Source organism: Fistularia commersonii, chromosome 34 (genome assembly GCF_037954325.1).
Source record: "Fistularia commersonii isolate RoL2024-O1a breed Wild chromosome 34, RoL_Fcom_v1.0, whole genome shotgun sequence".
NCBI classification, from domain to species: Eukaryota; Metazoa; Chordata; class Actinopteri; order Syngnathiformes; family Fistulariidae; genus Fistularia; species Fistularia commersonii.
The window spans coordinates 3,930,439-3,949,387 of record NC_141317.1 but is presented as its reverse complement, the minus strand read 5'-3'; the positions used below and the strand labels follow the sequence as shown (position 1 = coordinate 3,949,387).

At 43.0% G+C, this 18,949-nt stretch overlaps 1 protein-coding gene across 4 annotated transcripts in view; it reads left to right on the top strand.

Annotated features, from left to right (window-relative positions):
• Positions 1–18,949, top strand: part of cpne5a (copine Va) — a 64,937-nt gene that overhangs the window by 7,528 nt on the left and 38,460 nt on the right. For 2 of the 4 annotated variants that reach the window (XM_086142063.1, XM_086142061.1), the window contains exons 2-7: positions 8,169–8,209; positions 9,007–9,053; positions 12,356–12,459; positions 13,581–13,620; positions 14,620–14,634; positions 14,793–14,869. In XM_086142063.1, coding sequence (XP_085998189.1) covers positions 8,169–8,209; positions 9,007–9,053; positions 12,356–12,459; positions 13,581–13,620; positions 14,620–14,634; positions 14,793–14,869 — 324 coding nt within the window. The remainder of the gene's footprint in view (positions 1–8,168; positions 8,210–9,006; positions 9,054–12,355; positions 12,460–13,580; positions 13,621–14,619; positions 14,635–14,792; positions 14,870–18,949) is intronic. The other 2 variants (XM_086142064.1, XM_086142062.1) reach the window with 1 other exon arrangement.

Genomic DNA, 18,949 nt, shown 5'->3' with positions numbered 1-18,949 from the left:
GCGTAGATCAATGGAGGGGACAGCGATGCTTTTGTTTCAGGACAATAAGATGCTGTAACGCATCCATAATGTGATGCAAAGTGCGACTGAGTGCCGCCTTGTTAAGCCGCCGCCGTCCTCTTGATTACTGCCCGTTATCTGTGGAATAAAGACCTCCCTCAGCCTGATCGCATATTCAGAGAAGCAACACCTTGAGGGAGCTGCATTAAAAAAAAAAAGAGATTCAATTTCTCAAAGATTGGCTTTCTTTGTTGAATCTAAATTGATTTCATTTGTTCGGCTTCAATACATCCGACTGAGGATTATTATAACAGATGAATTACCAACATCCGTCCATCCATCCTAGCTGTCACTGCACGATATGAAGGGTTCAGCTGGTTGAAACTTTTGGGAACATTGAGACAGGATGCACCACTGGTACCTGCGGTGAAGCTCATGCACGAAAAGATCTTCTACTACCTGACAGTGGCGTATTGATTTATGAGAGACAGCAATGGCTTAAGCACAATGTAATCTGATGCTTTTGCAGAGTAAAGGCGGTAAAATCATTTTTGCAATGTGAGGAAAAAATGACGTTTGCATTTAGGCATGGGGATATTCGGTGTTTGCACAACATCCGAATAGCATCAGACTCTCGTAGCTAGAAAAAAAAAAAAAGTATCGCACGGGTTCTTCCAACTTTTATTCTTCCTAAATTCTGAGTGATCAAATGGCCATGACAGCCTAACCCACCAAAGCTATAGTTAGCAGATTTGGAGGGGAAGGGGGGGAGCTTTGGAACAGAAGGAAGAGCATAATTCATGAAGCGAGGAGTTCTAAGGACACTGGAAGAACCAGCCCGGAGCAGCAGAATAACTTGAGGGAGCGTTCAGGACATGAAACGTGTGCACTGTTTGGCATCTATCATTATTTATAGTGTGGTCTGTCTGTGCCTTTCAGCTCTGTTCCAATATAGTTTTAATTAGATGGTAAGACGAGCTCGAGATGGTATAATGCCTATTGTTTATTCTGGTGGTACTTGAGGATTACAAAGTTGACTTTGTATAAACTTTTAATTGACCGTTGTTCTTTCGCGGCTTGTAATTTACGATGTCTCGATTCCTTGGTGGAGTTTTTAGGGCGATTGAGAGCGATGTGTATGATTTGTTTTAAGGACTCGTTGGTGTGTTTTGCTTGCTGAATTTGATTCATTTTGTCAGATTCAAGCTGATTTTCCAGTCTTCATTCTTTTTGTTGACTTTCCCCGGCATTGTTTCGAGTTAAAAATGATCACAGCGATGGCAGATGGACCGCTTTGAAATGGAGGTAACCCACAAGTGGTTATAAAAGCTTGATAAACCTGAGCTTTTCAAGTCGATGGAGTATTTGATGTGAGACGTCTCCAAGGACGCAAACGTGTTCTGATCTCTTCCAGAGTATCTTTGTTAGTCGTGACCTTGAAGGAAGAAGCGCGAGTGTAAATGTCAAAGGAATTAGCATTAGCAACTGGAATGAGTAAAAAAGGGAGGCACCGAGATGAAATATTTGATCTTGTGAAAGTTGCTTGAGATTGCAGACGTTGAGTGCAACAGCAGTTTTTTTGTCAGATTAAACAAATGGCACCAATACTTGATCCGGTGAAAGCTGTTTTTTTTTTCATTTTATTTTATTTATTTTTGTACCCCAGTTGACAAGACCGCTGTGCAGCAAGGCTTCGAGATAAAGGGGTGACCCTCGTATTTGAGTTATTTCCAAACAAGGACCACTTGAGGGCTATATGTTGCTCCAGGCCGCTGTCAAATTACTATGATATAGTTTAGAAGACGGCTTTAAAAGCCGGAGTCTCTTCCAGAGGCAGACCGACGGCGATTCAGAACATGGATGACGACACGTGGTCGGTCTCGTTTTGGGATTTCACCTGAAAAAAGGAGGCCAATTCTGGTGAGCGACTGCTTCAATCAGAGCCTGCGGGAGATCCCGAGGGGGCCGAAGCACTCGCTTTCCAGCTTCTCAAGACCTGTGAAATGGTTCGGATATGACACCGCTGGTTTATCTGCGTAACAAATGTGACATGCCTCAACCCCTTGCTGAAATAGTAAGAAATAACTTGAAGTATAAAGGCATCTAAATTCCGACTTGGTTCACACGTAATTTCATTATTTTGGTGATCATTCTGGAAGACAAATCTGCTCCTAATGTGATATCAGTGGGACAAGAAAGCGATGCCAGAAAATAAGGCAGACAAAAAGCGAGCCAATAGTCAAGTTGGAAAAATTAATCAAATCAGCAATTACACCTAGACAGCTAGATAATTCATGTAAATATTGTATTCATCAATCAATTTCTCACTATGTATCTGACTGTTATATAAGTTATTGTTTGCCAGTCATAATTATTTGTTGCCAACAATCCATTTCCCCTCTATCTATCTATCTATCTATCTATCTATCTATCTATCTATCTATCTATCTATCTATCTATCTCCTTGCTAGTTTAAATCAGTATTTCCTTTATATCTTCATTATAAAGATAGTTTGTCATTTTCATCATTTTTTTTCCCATTGTTTTAGTTCAATAAATCCCTGCTTCTTGGAACCATTAATGAATGATAGCTAAGTATTGAAAGCCAGATGTGAGTTAAGGGAATCCTTTTCTTCAAACTGCCTGCAAGTCTATTTGCAAATACGGTATTTTGATGCTGCAGAAAAAAATGATGATTCACAGAAGTCTAAGTGCAAATTGTTCTGCCAGGGTCACAGCAGCAGTGTAGTATCAGGGAAGTGCATCTTCTGGTGAAAACTCCATTCCTCGGCATAAACACAGAGCTGTCACAGTAGGCAATTAGCAGCGACATTACTCCCGCTTCAGACATTAGTTACACACCAAAAGCCAATCCGAAATGGGGAGTCACAGCTTATTTGCATTCTCATTTATTATACTACCAGAAGAGCAGTTTAGGTCTGAAATTCTGTCGCCGCCCGTGAGAGACAGCCACCCGGGGAGCGCTCCGCTGCCGGTACTGTCGACTTGGAGAGATCGTCGGAATCTGAATAATTAAACAGATGGAGGAGGAGAAGACACCTGGTGCCATCGCAGTGAAGGTCAGCAGATGGGCCCGTCGCTAATAAAGGGACCAGATTGTGCATTGAGTGTAATTAAAGAAAGGTTTCGAGATCTGTGCAAAATCAACAGAGCCACGGCGCAGGTAGAGATATCAGATATTGTTTCATTACTTATATTTAATCAGATTCCGAAGTAGTACCATCTGACCCTTGCTTCATAATTCACCGCGCATGATTTTGAGGTGAGCTACGAAGTTCCCCCGAGGCTGACAGAGAAGGCTTTGCTGAGCTGTGCAGAGGCATACATCTCTCCCCGCCTCGCCTCCATTTGGCTCCCTGACACTTTGAACTCAGAGAAGCTGCTTAAGGGTATGTGAGACAAAAAGTAGATCCACTGACCCCTTTCTGTGTCAGTGGATATACAATGTCTGTCAACAAAAGTGGGCCATAGGGCAAGAGATAAAGCAAAGTGGCAGAGTAGTTGGCAGCGTAAGCTCGAAAATGCGAACCGTCCTTCGCTTTCCTCCCCCTAGCCATCGACCAAATAGTCGCGGTGGTAATATAGAGGCTTCCTTTCTTCCAACCCAGTCAGAGACTTGATTTTCATGCTTTTATTTGTCCTTTTATTGGAGGGGGAGGCATAAGGAATTAGCTAGACAGATTCGAGACTATTTAAAGCCCCTTTCCACTGAATTAATAGCGATTTCTCCAAGGTTCCAATTATGGTTTTCGACGACTCTGTGAAAGAAGTGGCGATTTAAGAGATTGCTGAGAATAAGGAACCCCGGGTGCAGGAATTAATTTCCACATTTCTTAGGATGATAATCAGCAACATGGATGGTGTCTGACGGAAAGCGCCCATGTGCAATTGTCTCCAGATATTTGATACATAGTCATAATATTTTAATTTGGTGTCGGGCAGACGCCCAGATTTCATATGTTAACACAAGTCTTAGTTGAAAAAAGACATTTACAGCACTCATTGCACTTTTTCTGAAGCTGTATGGATTGGCTGATTTGATATTCCACGTCGGACGCTTTTCCAGGTGCCGCATCACTTATCAATTACAGCTTGCGTCAACAATAACAACGCGCTTTATTCACTGATGAATAAACAAACATCACTTTGCTTTGGTTGATTAGGCAGCGAAGGAAAGCCATTTAACTGATATTATCTTTTTTCTCAAGTGAATTCCAGTTCCATTTCCCTGAATTGTGTTTGTTCAACAACCAATAATACACTTCAGATGGCTGCTTCATGTATGATGAAATATTAAATGCTCCACTGACAAGAAGAGATTACACCAGCCACTGCAATCAGGTTGTTTTAATGAAGGTTGTGAGATCAAGAGGAAACCTGGTTCTTGTCATCAGTCACATACTTTCAAATTAGATGGTCAAAATGATCCCGAAAGTACCGTGATATTGGAGAAGGTGATACGGGAGAAGTGCAAGGCTTTAATTACTTTTGTCCTTCTTTTAATAAATTCCATCCGCGTGAGTTTTTCTCCGCCAGAAGAAAAAAACAGAAGACTTGCCTTTCAAAATGCTTTCATTTCAGTGCGATCCGCCAACAGCCATCTTGCGGTACCATTAAATGAACTCTCGACTCTCTATGTACACAGGCGGATCAGAGATCCGTGTGTTCTGTTCTACATTAATCATCTCTTCCTTAAACAAAAAAAAAAAAAAATCTTGTGCGAGCAAACATGAAATGTGCCTCCCCCCCTCGCCTCTGACAACCCCCTTTCTCTTCCACCGAGCAAGGAGACGAGTAGATAGAGACGGTACCTTACCTGTCGGAGGGTAATGGATGCCGGTCAGCAACAGGTATATATAAAGAGGCTGTTAGTCACGGGTGGCGTTCTTATCTACAATGATAATTACACTTACAACGTGCCAACTGTAGTCGGGTCAGCTGTAGGCTAATAGCCAATGAAGCTGCATCTATCATCCCCAACGTGTCCAGGAAATCAGAATTACATGTATATGAATAATGTCTTTTTCAGTCTGGTTTCGGTCTTGAACTCTCATCTATATTCATTGAATTCCCGCCGTCCACCGAAGGGAAGATCATTGTTCTAAAACCGCATGCGGTCTTTTTTTTTTTTTATTGTCGCCACTCGATGCAGGAAAGCCGGCGACCGCGCGTATTAAAACCACGAAGAGAACCACCTCGTCTAAACACGTGGCCGCCGAGGTATTGTCTTGTTGAAAAGACAATTTGTAATTTGCTTTTCATGACTTGGTACGGGCACGGTCTGTAAGAATAGGAGTCTCTCAAGCCGTTGAGCAAAGTGTGAGTTCATCTCACCCGGGAAACAGAACTTTCGCGAATTGAATATACAATCAAACGAAGATTGCATGAATGACTTGATGCTGATTGCGGCTCTTATCGCGACTCGGGCGGTCAGCCAATCAGAGCGCCTGGCTTCCGGGGTGATGCGCAGTGTCAGCGAAGGGAGTCCTGTATTGCATTTGAAGATGCTTCGTCGGCCCGGGTGCTGGAGGAGTACTGCTATATTTATATTTATATGCCGGAGCAAAGTTTTTTGTATGTTATTGTGGTAGTAATAGAGGCAGACTGAATGAGAGCTCTTCTGAATATGTATGACCTCCCTCAACATGCTTCTATGTAAGTAGTGGATCAAATTCAATATGTGCACATACTATAAACTCCGGCCTGCAGTGGCTCCGGGGTGCTCTGGGGGATTCTGAATAAGATCTGAGTCTGAACTAAATCATGTGGCTGCATACTGATGGACTGCACCGGCTCTACTGTGTTTCTGCAAGTAGTGAAATAATTCACACTGTTAAAGCTTGTTACCTTGTACCCGAGGCCAAACCCACGCGGGCAAAAACAGCGCCGTTCTGTTCGGCGGGGAACGCCGCCGACAATTAATGTCATCATCGGTCGTTCCAAATTCCAATTCCAAATTCGGATTCATTTTGTTTTTCGAATTCTTCAATTGGCGTCAAAAGAAGGGCGGCTGTTATTACAGAAGCGAAACCACGATGGCAAAATGGAACGGAGCACCAAAATGAATTCTGTTGATCAATGAATATGTCCTGTCCTCTAATGAGCTGGTGGAGCGCCCGATTTCCAAAAGTGCACTCATGGGTTGCGGCAAAATCAGACAACCGGGAAGCATGACAGGAACTCCCCCTACGATTGAGACAAACACTCGGAAAGTCAGTGAAGATTTCATTTCGTGAGCCGAGCACATCCGGTGCCAGGGTGTAGAAACGTAGCAGATATAAATAACCGTTGTTTTCATTTCGCTTTATTCCCCGATTGCCTTTTGTACCGTTCTTTTTGTCCTTCCCCAACTGGGAACTGCTCTCAACCAAGCCTTTTGTGAACTGCAAAGTGCAACATGTGTCTATGGTAGCGTAAATATGAGTGCAAATTGAAAATGTATTCATCCAAACCTGAAAGAACACAAACGCATTCGAGTCTGAAGAAAGATTGGACCGTCAGAGGGGCGCATGAATGCACAGTTTAGCGGATCGCAAACCTCGTCGCAGTCCTTCCTTTTTAATGGAACGTAAAAAAAAGAGGTCAAATAAAACTCTTCGTTCAAAGTCTCAAGAACTATTCCTGTTATGGTACGTAGTTGCACAACCTTGGCTAGGGCTGTATTTTCGCTGTATTTTCGCTGTATGCCGTGCTCATGTTTTCATTGTCCTCAGCGTCCTTTCCGTGAGCGTTAATATGGATATTATAGCGCTCACTTGGAAATGGAAATTCAAGGACAATATGTTTTCTGTGACGTTAAGTGAGGTTTGAAATCATCATGCAATTACACCGCGGCTCTTTGCTATGTGTTTTTGATTGGACTGCCAAATAGAGGAACATTTACCGAGCGGAGGACTTCCTGCAAGGTCTGTCTAATAATCCTTCAGGATAATCCCTAAAACAGCAGTCAATCCAAGTTTAGCATTTTATGCAAATTGAATGTTGTGATCAACTGTTCTGCCGGATCCCCATGTTGGTAAACTTTGTTCCAAGTTGGAACCATAATAGTGTCTTGATGCATCGTCTATAGGACTGTCTCAGAAAATTAGAATATTGTGATAAAGTTCTTTATCTTCTCTAATGCATTAAAAAAACAAAAATTACTTTTTCATAATATGCTAATGTTTCGAGATAGAATTTTTGAGTTTTCTTAAGATCTAAGCCATAATCAGCAATATTAGAATAATAAAAGGCTTGCAATATTTCAGTTGAATGCAGAATGTATGACATTTTTGTTTTTGTAATTGCATTACAGAATATAAAGAACTTTATCACAACATTCTAATTTTCTGAGACAGTCCTGTAAGTAGCAGTAGTAGTCATCTTTGGATTTATTTTTGAAAAACATACTTAAACAGTCGTCAAATTAAGAGATTGGCAAAGAGAACGTTAAACGGCAACACATGTCAGAATAGAGGTCCGATTTGCACAGATATCCATCGTACCTTTGGGAAAACAGAGAGATCACGAGACAAACTATCTTTTTCTGATCTGAGTCGGCCTCTGCGTTTGCGGTGACGATACCGACTGCTTAGTTTCGTCAGAGTGAGACGAGAGACTGAGCAGAGAGGCCTCTCATCAACTGCGGCTTATTACTCAGATACAGTAAGTGCAATACCCTCAGGCTGTGGCGTCCAAGCTAACAGGAATATGCAGGGCTGAAAGTTCGCCCTTGGCCTTTTTGTTTCCCTACAGATGACAGAATTCTTTTTGAAATGTCTAACGCTGCAATAACTTTGTTTGGACTTGTATTCCCTGAAAAAGGAGGAAAATGAAATTGATCAAGGAAATGAATAAGTAAAAAAAGGATTTGTCCCCCTAACATTCCGGGAGTTAAATGTCTAACCCGTCAGCGGCGCTGAACTCGAGGGTGTGAGAACGCACTCCGAAAATGATCAGGTTATTCATATTTTCCACGCTCTTCCTCATCGCGAAGCGCGGTGGAAAATCGGCCGTCGTTTTTTCCCAGAATTCGGCTGACTGTCAAACGTAAAGCCGCTCGCGGCGATAAAGAGAAACTCCACAGTTTGATGACCTTCTCAAGTGTCGCACTCGAGCCTTAAAATCGATGGGCTCAGCCGTTGTAATCTTCCTCCGTTCTCTTGCAGGGATCTCTTGGACCGTGACACTTTCTCCAAATCTGACCCATGTAAGTTCTCCAATTATTATTTTTTTTTTCCCGCTAATTGCAGCTTAGATTTTCCTTTCAGGAGGTTAGAACTCAATGACACCTCGGCTCTTTATGTGATTCCTTACTTTTTGCTTTTGCTGAGCTAAACTTTGATTCAGTTTACTCTGCTTTTTCCACTGTGTTCCTTCAATAAGTGCATATCATTTGCACAGTAATGTGACAACCCTTCCTCACTGAGAGCTACAGAAAAGTACCCAAATGCGTGCAGGGTTTAAACGGCAGCCTTTGAATACAAATGGGTATCTTTCGGTGAGCCGCACGGGGGGAACCGCCATAAAGGCATTTTCCGATTCTCCCGGCAGGATAGAGAATAAAGAATACATTTCACAAAATGAGTAGGAGGTTCAAGCCCATTGTGTAAAATAGCCATCGGGAAAATATCACACTCATCCTGTTTTGTGTTACCTTGAAAATGTACCCTCGGATATGTGACGGGTCACGCCGCTTTCATTCGCCTCAGATTCATTTGAAGTTGTAAAATAAAAGAGAAATGAGAGCTCAATTTGCAAAGTCATTTTGTTTTGATTGCGCGACTTTAATTCCCGATCCTGACGCGGACTTTAATTCATAACATGCGAACCATCTAAGAGTGTGATGCTGAGTCATGAAGCCTCACAATGGAAATACATACATAATTGATGTTGTCGTTGAGGGGAAAAAAAAAAAATACAAATACTGTCAAGATGCGAGATGCTTGATTGAAATTGATTATCGAATTGACGCTCTTCTGTTCTTTGTCCCTCCCCCGCTTGCAGTGGTGGTGCTGTACACCCAGGGCGTGGAGTCCAAACAATGGAGGGAGGTAAGAAATCAGAGCTGCCTCTCTTTCGACGCTAATCAATCAGCCTGTCGCCCTTCCATGACAACCGGCTCGCCTCATATCCACCTCTCACCTTCCCCTCCCCACGCTCGGGGTAAACGCTGTGACTGCCAATCATTCGGAATTGATTGACCCTGAGAATATCTCTTCAAGTCAGCGCCGACTTCGTTGTTGCTGATTGGCTGTTTAAGGTGACAGCTACACGTATCAATTAAGATCTACTTCTGCACCGGAACGCCCGCTGGCTGTTTGGCACTCGGCCGTAATTTGACCGGCGTGGCGGCCGAAGTCGAGGTGAAAGGAGAACGACGCGGAGCATCCCCTTTGGGTTTGCTGTGGTTCCGTGTAATCTTCCTTTACAACTAGGTACTGTGTAATGAACACAGTAATTACTGTTTGTTCTGCGTGTGCCTCGGTTCCTCTATCATTTTTGACCTGTTTTCTTTCATTTCTTTTTTTATATTTGCCGTGAATTTCATGAAGTATGATTCAATCTATATTTTTTCTTGATTTTTACATTTTACATCTATCCTGTTATGTATTCCTCATTTTTTCTTAGTGTTTGGATACTGCTTTGTAATAGTGTTTATCACTATTATTACCATAATTATTTTCATCCCACTTCTGTATTTAACCGATCATCGATTGGGAATCGAACAAGGAAAGTTTCGAGAGACGACTTCTCTTAACACTCTCACTTCCTGATCCATACTGCCTCATATACAAGTATCTTGCTACTAATACTACTACTACTGCTACCACTACTACTTTGAATAATAACAATATTGATAGTTATCCATCCATCCATCCATCCATCAATTGCCTGCTGCTTATCCTGCAGTCAGGGTCGTGGGGAATACTGGAACCTATCCCAGATGTCATTGGATGGCAAGCGGGGTACACCCTGCTCCGGTTGGCAGTTGCTGACATTAATTAATAATAATAATATTCTTATTCTTATTCTTATTCTTATTCTTATTCTTATTCTTATTCTTATTCTTATTCTTATTCTTATTCTTATTCTTATTCTTATTTGTGGTAACTGCAATAATACAATAACAATAACAATAACAATTGTTAATTATCAATTAATTATTATTATCATTACTATTGCACGATGCATAATGCATACTACTACTACTACTAATACTACTGCTACTAATAATAATTGTTATTATTATTGTTGATATTACTGAGTGGTAGTTAGCAGCAGTGGTAGTGGTAGAAGCAGTATTAACCATTCCCTTTACCACCTTGATGTGTCTCTATAGGAACATCTAGTTACCTAATCCTCAGGTCAACTAATTGGTTGACTTGAGGATTAGCTTCAGGCACTGCTGTATCGCCAAACATTGTGGTGTATCGAACAAACAGCTGAGCTGCATGGATGAATTTAATTTTCGACCGTGTTTTTTTTTCCCAGGGCCGGCCTCTGTAAACCAAACACCGCTTTTCTTCTCTAAAGCCTTCTTTACTGATTGAAATGCAAATGCAGATGAGTATTAAGCGAAGGAGGAATGTTCAGGCGGGACGAGCCTCCTACACCTGTCATCTCTGGTTTTTCTGCCCCACCTCGAGCTTCCAAACTGAAGGTGCAGCTTAAACGTGTCTCCCCCTGGAACGAGATATGAGCATATGTTGCCGGGGCAGACGACAGCTCCAGTCAAGCTGCGCCGTATTGATAAAGCAAAGTGTGTCTTTTCCTCTTTAATGTGTATTTCCGTTTTTTTTTTTTTTGTGTTTCCCCGAGGGTAGATCGGGTCGGTCGGCGCCCTTTTCACTTCCTCGCTAACCACCAGTAATCCAATTACTCTTCTGTAAAACAAACACTCCCACTGGCTGCCGCTCATTCACACTTCTCCGCAACAACACGGAGCAGTTGTTTTGTATAAAACACTTTTTGCTCCCGTGCCCCCGTGATTCGTTAACACTTGTGGCCCAAAGTACAAAAAAAAAAAAAAAAAAAAAAAAGAGCAGTATTCCATTATTCTATTACCGTGTTGCTTCGGAGTCATCTGAAACTCCCATCCTCTAAAATCACCCCACGGTGCGTGATGGCTTTTCCGCTCGCCGCAGTTTTCAATCGGCCGAGCGACTGACAAGACGGAAACGCTCAAAGGTCAAGCAAACTTGACCTTTCCCAGGGATTAATATTCTTTTTAACATTTTAGTTTCAAATCTAGACAGATTTGCATCTCCTCTGGTTTGTCAGCCGGTTGGAATTAACCGTAGCGAATTGCTTGATTCTCGCCGAGACTGGGATTACGGTTGAGCCGGAAGATTCCTTCTCTCCTGTTCGTCCGTCGCCGAAGCGTCTTTTTTTTTGTCGCCTGCCGCCACTTCGGCCGCCACCCGCCGATTCGGGCTCCCGTCTGCTTCCGAGAAGACCTCGCGATATTCATTAGTTGACCTTTCGATGGTTTGGGTGCACTTTTTCACGCTCGATGGCTGATTCCGCTCCGGATGAATCGGAGAAACCAGTTTGGTTCCCATTTCTTCCGTATCGTCACTCTGTGTGAATCCCCAACCCGCCCTCCAGAGTTTTACCCCCGCTGGATGTAATCACAAAGGTGTGAGCCTGTAATCCTGCTGTTTCATCTCCTCATTAAGCGCCCAACTCTGTTATTATTAATTCACTGTGTCAGTTTATGGTAACACTTTCTACTGCGCATCTTTTATTTATGCATCTCAACGTCAGTTCTCTGATTTTGAATTATTCATTTTGGACGCAATTAATGTGTGTGTGTGTGTGTGTGTGTGTGTGTGTGTGTGTGTGTTCGCAGGGGGGCAGGAGGGTTAGAACCCGCTTGCCGTGTCTGTTGAGTTGTTTATCGGCTCATCATCTCCTTTAACAATGGAAAAATCAGCTTTTTGGCTTACAAATGCTGTTTTTTTTCCCTCCACCTTTGTGAGAGTTCAGCTGTGAAATGACAACAAGGCCCGCTATATTTCCTCCGCCTTTTGTCGCCTGATGGATTTGGTCAGTGCGCGATGAGGCTGTATATGCGGTTTTCATTTAATTAGTGTAAATTAGACCAAATAAAGTGCTTTGCTGTGAATTCATGATTCCGCCCGGCATAATGAGAGGAGGTGACAATGTAAACACTGGCTGTTCATCAACTGTGCGCTTATGCAAAAATGACGAATTTCTCTTCTCGCCGCTTTGGGGAAATAAAAAGAGGTGGGATGAGGTGATGCGGCGACGGGTCTAGATTGTAAGGAGACTATATGCGGTGATCTCTGAGACTCATATTTTTCTCCCTTCTCTCCCGGCTCCGGTATAGTTTGGGAGAACTGAGGTGATAGACAACACGCTAAACCCAGACTTTGTGAGGAAGTACATCCTGGACTACTTCTTTGAGGAGAAGCAGAACCTGCGCTTTGACGTGTGAGTTATTCCGTTTGATCCGGTCCTCCGAGGACACACCCGAGCGTGCGTTTCATGCGTGCTCTTGTACCCCAGTCGTCCAAATCCTCTTTTTCTTACCGCAAGCATCACATCTTCCGCCTCATTCACTCTCGCCTTCCTCTATCCATCACCCGATTTCTTCTCCCTCTTACCTGTCTCTCATTTTCCTACTCAGAGTCACTCTTCCCTCCCTCCGCACCGGCTCAGCTCTCTCCTGAGAAATTATTCATCGGCGCAGTGTCTCAATAGTCATACGTTGAAAGGGGATGGGTATAAGGGAGATAAATATTTCATATAAAGTTTTATCTTTAATCTCCTTTCTGCTAAGCAAAGCAAACTTCTGAAACGAAGTCCCTTAAAACTCACAAAGACCCCGGCCTCCGTCGCTCTCACATACCGCCGCCTTTGTCCTCCTGAAAAGACGAGACTTCTCAGAGGGTCAGGACGGTGCCGCTTTACTCTGACATCTCCAAGAAATGTATCGGGATCATTTTCTCTACTTTAACCCGTCTTCCTCTGCTGGTAGAGATAGGCTTCCAAATATCTGTGCTTTTTGATTTTTTTTTTTTTTTTTTTTTCTTTCCTTCTTTAACTCACTTCAAGCGTGAAGTCCCCGGCGAGCGCCCAGGATGTCTTCGGGATAGAACGGCAGGTCCCGAAGGATTTTTAGCCACTTAATGAATTCATTTGGTGTGCTATCATCATACAACTGCAGCGCAGGAAAGGAAGGAGTCTGTCCCTCCACAATTAGTCGCACTCATTTACATCTCTCTTTTATCACAGAGGTGGGAGCCGGGGCGTACTGAAGTTTAATTACTTTTCTATCAAGTTTGACTGGCAGATGCTTAAAACTTTCTTTGCATTGTTTGCATATGATCCCCCCGGGGCAAGGAATGGGGTGTTATATAGAAAGCTGTAGAATAAACCCCTTAATTAGCTGTCACATTATTAGTTTGTATTTATTTATTTCTTCCCAAGGGTTGCTCCCCGTCGCTCCCCTTAGTTACCCAGATTGACTGATAGGAAATGTCCATGTGTCAGCAGTTTGTCGCTTGCTCAGGGTGGTTTCTCTAAGATTTGTCATCTTTATATGATTTCAGGTATGATATTGATTCTAAAAGTCCAGATTTGGCAAAGCATGTGAGTAGAGACCTATTTTCTGGATATGGGTCTCAGTACCGTGTTTTTTTTTTCCATAAATGTATCCAACTCTTTACCCCTGCATGTCCCTAGCATTTATACTGTATGCACACCAGAGTTTGAAGTATCATTAATATAAGGGGAAATCAAATTTGATTTGTTATTCCAAGTCACTGAATGTATAAAAGCTTTTCTTTAATAAATTCTTTGTAGAATCATTGGGATCTGGCACGCATTCCTGTACCTTGAATATGAGAAGTTTATTGGTAAACATTAAACCAAAACATTTCACTTTGAGTTTTCGAGTTGGATCACGACACTTTTTTTTTTTTAATTGTTTATTTTTTTGATTTATCATTTAAAGCACTTCTTTAATATTTCAAAATGGCAATAAAGAGGACAGTGATGGCAGTTGGAAATATACTAAGAGAAAAAGGGAATTAAAAATGAAACATTTATTTTCCTCATCAATAATGTCAAAAGCTGATAAATAACGTGACTCCACGCAGACATGTAAAGTGTGTTTGCAGCGCCTGGTTTGCATACGACCAAAACCCCATCCTGAATTACGCCTCTGTCACTGTGAAGCTTTAATTGTTGTGCTTTTTCGTGGTGTTCCAGACCCTCCTCCTCTGCTAACCCAAAGCCCTCTCGCTCTCGCTACTGCTTTTCTTCATCCCCTGCTCTATTATCTATCTCTCTCTCACTATATATATATTTTCTACATATATATATATATTCTTTTTTTACCTCTGTCATTTAGGACCAACCCCTTTACCCCCCCCAACCCAGCTTTTCTCCACACGACCCCTCTGCTCTTTCACATATCCAGTTTTGCTCTTCTTTTTTGGCACTTGGTTGATGACAGTCTGGTATTTGAGTCGTGTGCCTTCTGTTCCATGATATGCTCTGTTGTGTCACCGCTGCTGGTCTCTCTCTTCCTCCTCCTCCTCCTCCTCCTCCTCCTCTTCCTCCTTCTTCTTCTCCACCCCGGGAAAGCCAACCGACTTTAACGTACGTGTCTGCCTCAGATGTCCTAATTCATAACTGAAAAATGTTCTTGCGACAATGCACCAACTCTTCTTGTCATCCATGTGAATCATCCAAACACCCTCATACTTCACCCCCAACCTACATCTGTCTCCATCCTGCTCTATGTGTCCTCATGGTAGGACTTCCTGGGACAGGTCCACTGTACGCTGGGAGAGATCGTGGGCTCTCCGGCCAGCCGCTTGGAGAAACCTCTAGGGTGAGTGCTGCTTTGAGTGTCTCCGTGCGTGCGGCGTATTTCCCCGAGAGGCTATTTGAAATCTAACCTTTTCAAAAACAATAAAAACAAAAACCCCGCGACGCGTTTTTACGATTTTACCGCTCGATGTCACGTATTGCGGCAAAGCTGGCGCGATGATGAATACGTCTGCCTTGCGAAGCCATTTGTAACGTACATTACACTCCAAGATTAGGCCCGTGTGCTCGGATGGGAATGGGTAATTGAACACGACCGGGAGCTTCCTCATTGCAATTACAGTCATTTGAGAGGTGATCTAGCGAGGAGGGTAGATTTAAGTCAGAGTGGGACTCGTGGCCCTGCCTCCTCCTCATCCACATAGAGAGACGAAACCCTGAAAGACAGCCGGAACCTCTATGCGGCTTTTTATGTCTTTAGCGTGATTTTTTTTTTATTTTGAACAATATCGTCCTTTTCGGAATGTGAAATGCGGCGAATCTCTTTCGCATTGCGCTGGGGGGGGGGTTGTACGAACAGTGGGTCTTTGGCGTGACCATGAGCTCTGCCAGGGACTAGTGGCGGTGGATTACAGAGCGGGGTGCCCTTCAGTGCTGTATAAGAGGATGAAAAGGATCAAGAGACAGTTTTCTCCAGTATGCTGTAAACTAGGTCTCACACCCCCCCATCATAGAGAGGCAGGACGATCAGGAGCCCCAGGCAGACATTATGGATAAAAGTATTGATTCTGCAGCTTCAAGCTGGCAACCTTGATCACTGCGGAGACTTCGCTTTGATGCAACGACCAATTTTGCAGCAGCGGTGCGTAATGATGATGTTAGGTCGGTCATTATAGTTCACAGTATGCACTGTTGTGAAATTAGCCCTTTCGCTGTTGATCTTCTGTAATGTTCTTCCGCAACAGGCTCCGAGTCACAGGCGGCATTTCTGATTCGCACGAAACGCATTGTTTCCTTTGGATTCCCGCAGCCCGTGAATGTTGTGAATGGCAAATCAGTATCCTTGCATTTTTCTGTCACTCCGTGATACATAATGGCTCCGAAGCTGTTTTATGGCTACCGGCTCCGTTTTCCTGACGTGCAGCCTGATACGAAGTGCGACTCCGGACAGGAGCTTTGAGGGACAGCTTCCGCAGAAAACGGAGGAAATCTGTTAGCCATGCTTAACCAAGCCCTCCCCGAGGCGCACTGCGTCCAATGACCTGCCCAAGAAGCGCATCAGCTCTCCTTTCCCCATATTCCACACTTAACCTCTCAATTATTCTCCCTTCTTCCAGCTATTAGATTCTGCCTTCTAGCTCTACCAGTTTCTTGTCACTGGCTCTTTGTGTTCCCAACCTTCTCTCTCTTTTTGCTTTTGCTCCGCCGTCCAGAACAAATACCACCACACGCACACACTCCCATATCTAAGACTCACTTGTTTTTTTTGCCTCATTTTCATTTTATCCTCCAAAATACCACGTACTCTCACAGCATCTGAGACGCAATTAAATCACACATATAATCTGAACCTCAAAGCAGAGCGGTATCCTAAAAAGAAAAAAAAAAAAAAAAGAATCTATAAATCAAGCTATTAATTCCCCCTGGGGCTCAGTACCCCCGATGAGCTGTTCAGCCTGAAGTTTTATCACATTTACATCTCGTCATCATGGCGGAGGAAACATAATTGACGCATGGAGTATTTACACAAGCAATTCGTGTTCCCATCCTGCACACATGTCGGTGACAAACCGAGCTTGCACGGCTATCTGACATCAGGATGTATGGCTCATCAGTCTGCCCGATGTGCCGGTGGAAAAATTTATCTCCGGCTCATCTCCGGCTTCATGTTAATATTTCAAATAATGAGCAAAGAAGCCCTTTAAGCCGGGTGTCCACAGACCGGTTGGAAAATTCGAATCGATCTGACGTCACTCCGCTCGTTCTCAGCTTTATCGTCGCAGATTGATCTAGACCGAAATGTCGCTTTAAGTGACGTCCAGAGCGCGCTCATATTCCTTATCGAATACAGCAATTCATCTCTTGTAGGTCTCCGCCATCCGGCTCGGGTAATACAGCTACAACAGGTGACTTGAACGCAACAGCATTTTTTAATGTTTATTTATGAAAATGCCTGCGCTGCACTCTTCTGTCACTTCTCACATCAAAACACATCCTTCATTTGATAAGCAGCTCCGATACACCATCCCAGCTCCAAACTGAGATGTAAACTAAAAAATAGGCCAAACCCACCTGTGAGAGCTAAGCTTTTCGGTCGATGACGTGGGCGAACAGGCGCATTCACAAAGTTTTAAAGGAGAATTAATGTATGCTTTTTCCAACATTCTGTTAGTGAACATATAATGTCCCTGTTGAGGGAAATCAGCGACAAGACAGTGTGATACAAATCTTTCTCTTTATAATCTTGTTTTAATGAGAGGCCAAGTTGTTTAAGACTTGGAAAATGCAAAGTTAATAGCAGTTATGGCACAGCTCACGTAGCTGCGAGAATGTGGTAAGAAAGCATGTGGTCGCCGTACAAGTAAAGCGGTAATGGGGTTCATTATAAGGAGTGCGGGATCCTCTCCTGTTGACATGTTAAATTATACCACACAGTTGAGCGCATGAATGCAACACAGCATTAGGATGTTAAAGCCATTAACCTACCGGGCATCCTTCTGTTGTGAACCTCGCGCAGATAATTTACAGTAAGAAAACCGATGCATGATGTCAGTGCGTGGGCGTGGTAATAAATGGTTTTGTTGTATTATCAGCTGCGGATTTCTTAAAAAAAAAATACATGGACGTTTGAAACATTTATAATGACACATAATTCAGCGGCTCAACAGGAAAAAAATGTTTTTTTCTGTGTTTTTTTTTTGTAGTATTATTTTGGTTTTTGCCAGTCACTTACCCCACTGAGCAAATTTACCAAAGTTTATTTATTTTTTTTTAATATGGGGAAAATTGCTGGTTGTAATTTAGCAAGAGACTTACTTTAACAATTAAAGGATGGTTAATATCAAAATATTTCAAAGGTCAGATCATCGATGCCGAAGCAGACGCTGCATTCGGAAACTCTTAATCTCAAAGCTCGAAGCTTAAAACTGACATATTCGCTTTGCAATCCGTGTCCAGATGATCTCCTCCTCTGGTCAGAAACCCAGCAGCAACAGATTATTATGGAAGCAAAGCAAAATTCAGCTCTATTCAATTGCACTTGTTTCAGCTATTGAACAATTTGGAAAACATACCTCTTCACCAAGCTCTACCCCACTAATCGCACTAAGCCCTTCTGTTCCTTGCGAAGAAAAAAAAAAAAAACGACGAAATTAATGTATATAGTAGTATATGGTTTTGAGATGGCTATTTGGTAGAGTGGTCACTTCTGACTTCCGACTACTTCGGATCTTCGGTGACTGAATTGCACTTTTTCTAAGTCGCTTTGGATAAAAGCATCTGCCAAATGACATGTAATGTAACAATTGCCGTCTTAACAACTGCTACGCCATTTTTCTGAAGTAAAACCCATTAACTATAAAATCACATAGGAGGCACCGGTGGAAGGTTTTCTACATGTTTGTAGACCAACTGTGATTGTTATGCTGAGGCGAACTCACTGCAGGATGATCACACGCGGTGCTTCCCGGTCCAGCAGGGCGCGCCCGACGCTCTGCTTTGGCTTTGTTATAATGTTTTTCGCTGAGAGCCACACGAGTGAAGAAACAACACAACAGGGAGATGTCGCAGCCTCACAACCATCGCCAACGCCGCACTCAGCCGCAACATCCCGATGAACAATGAATATTTGGTTTGGCTCGCGCCTTCTCCCGCTTTCGGCCTGTCTGCTGACGGGGGGTAAGTAGCTCATAGTCCCGAGTGTGTCGTATTCTCACCAGTCAACATTGTATATTTTCCTATCTGGTCGCGGGAAGAAATCTCACTGAATAATCCGGCATGCTTGCCTCATGCCTTCTTGTGATTAAACTATAAATAAATAGGCCAAACATGTTTTTGTAAAATCATACTCCAAATATCACACTCGACTCGACTACATGACTCACCGCAAGCTGATGAGGAGGGGAAATTGCAGGCGGCGGTAGCT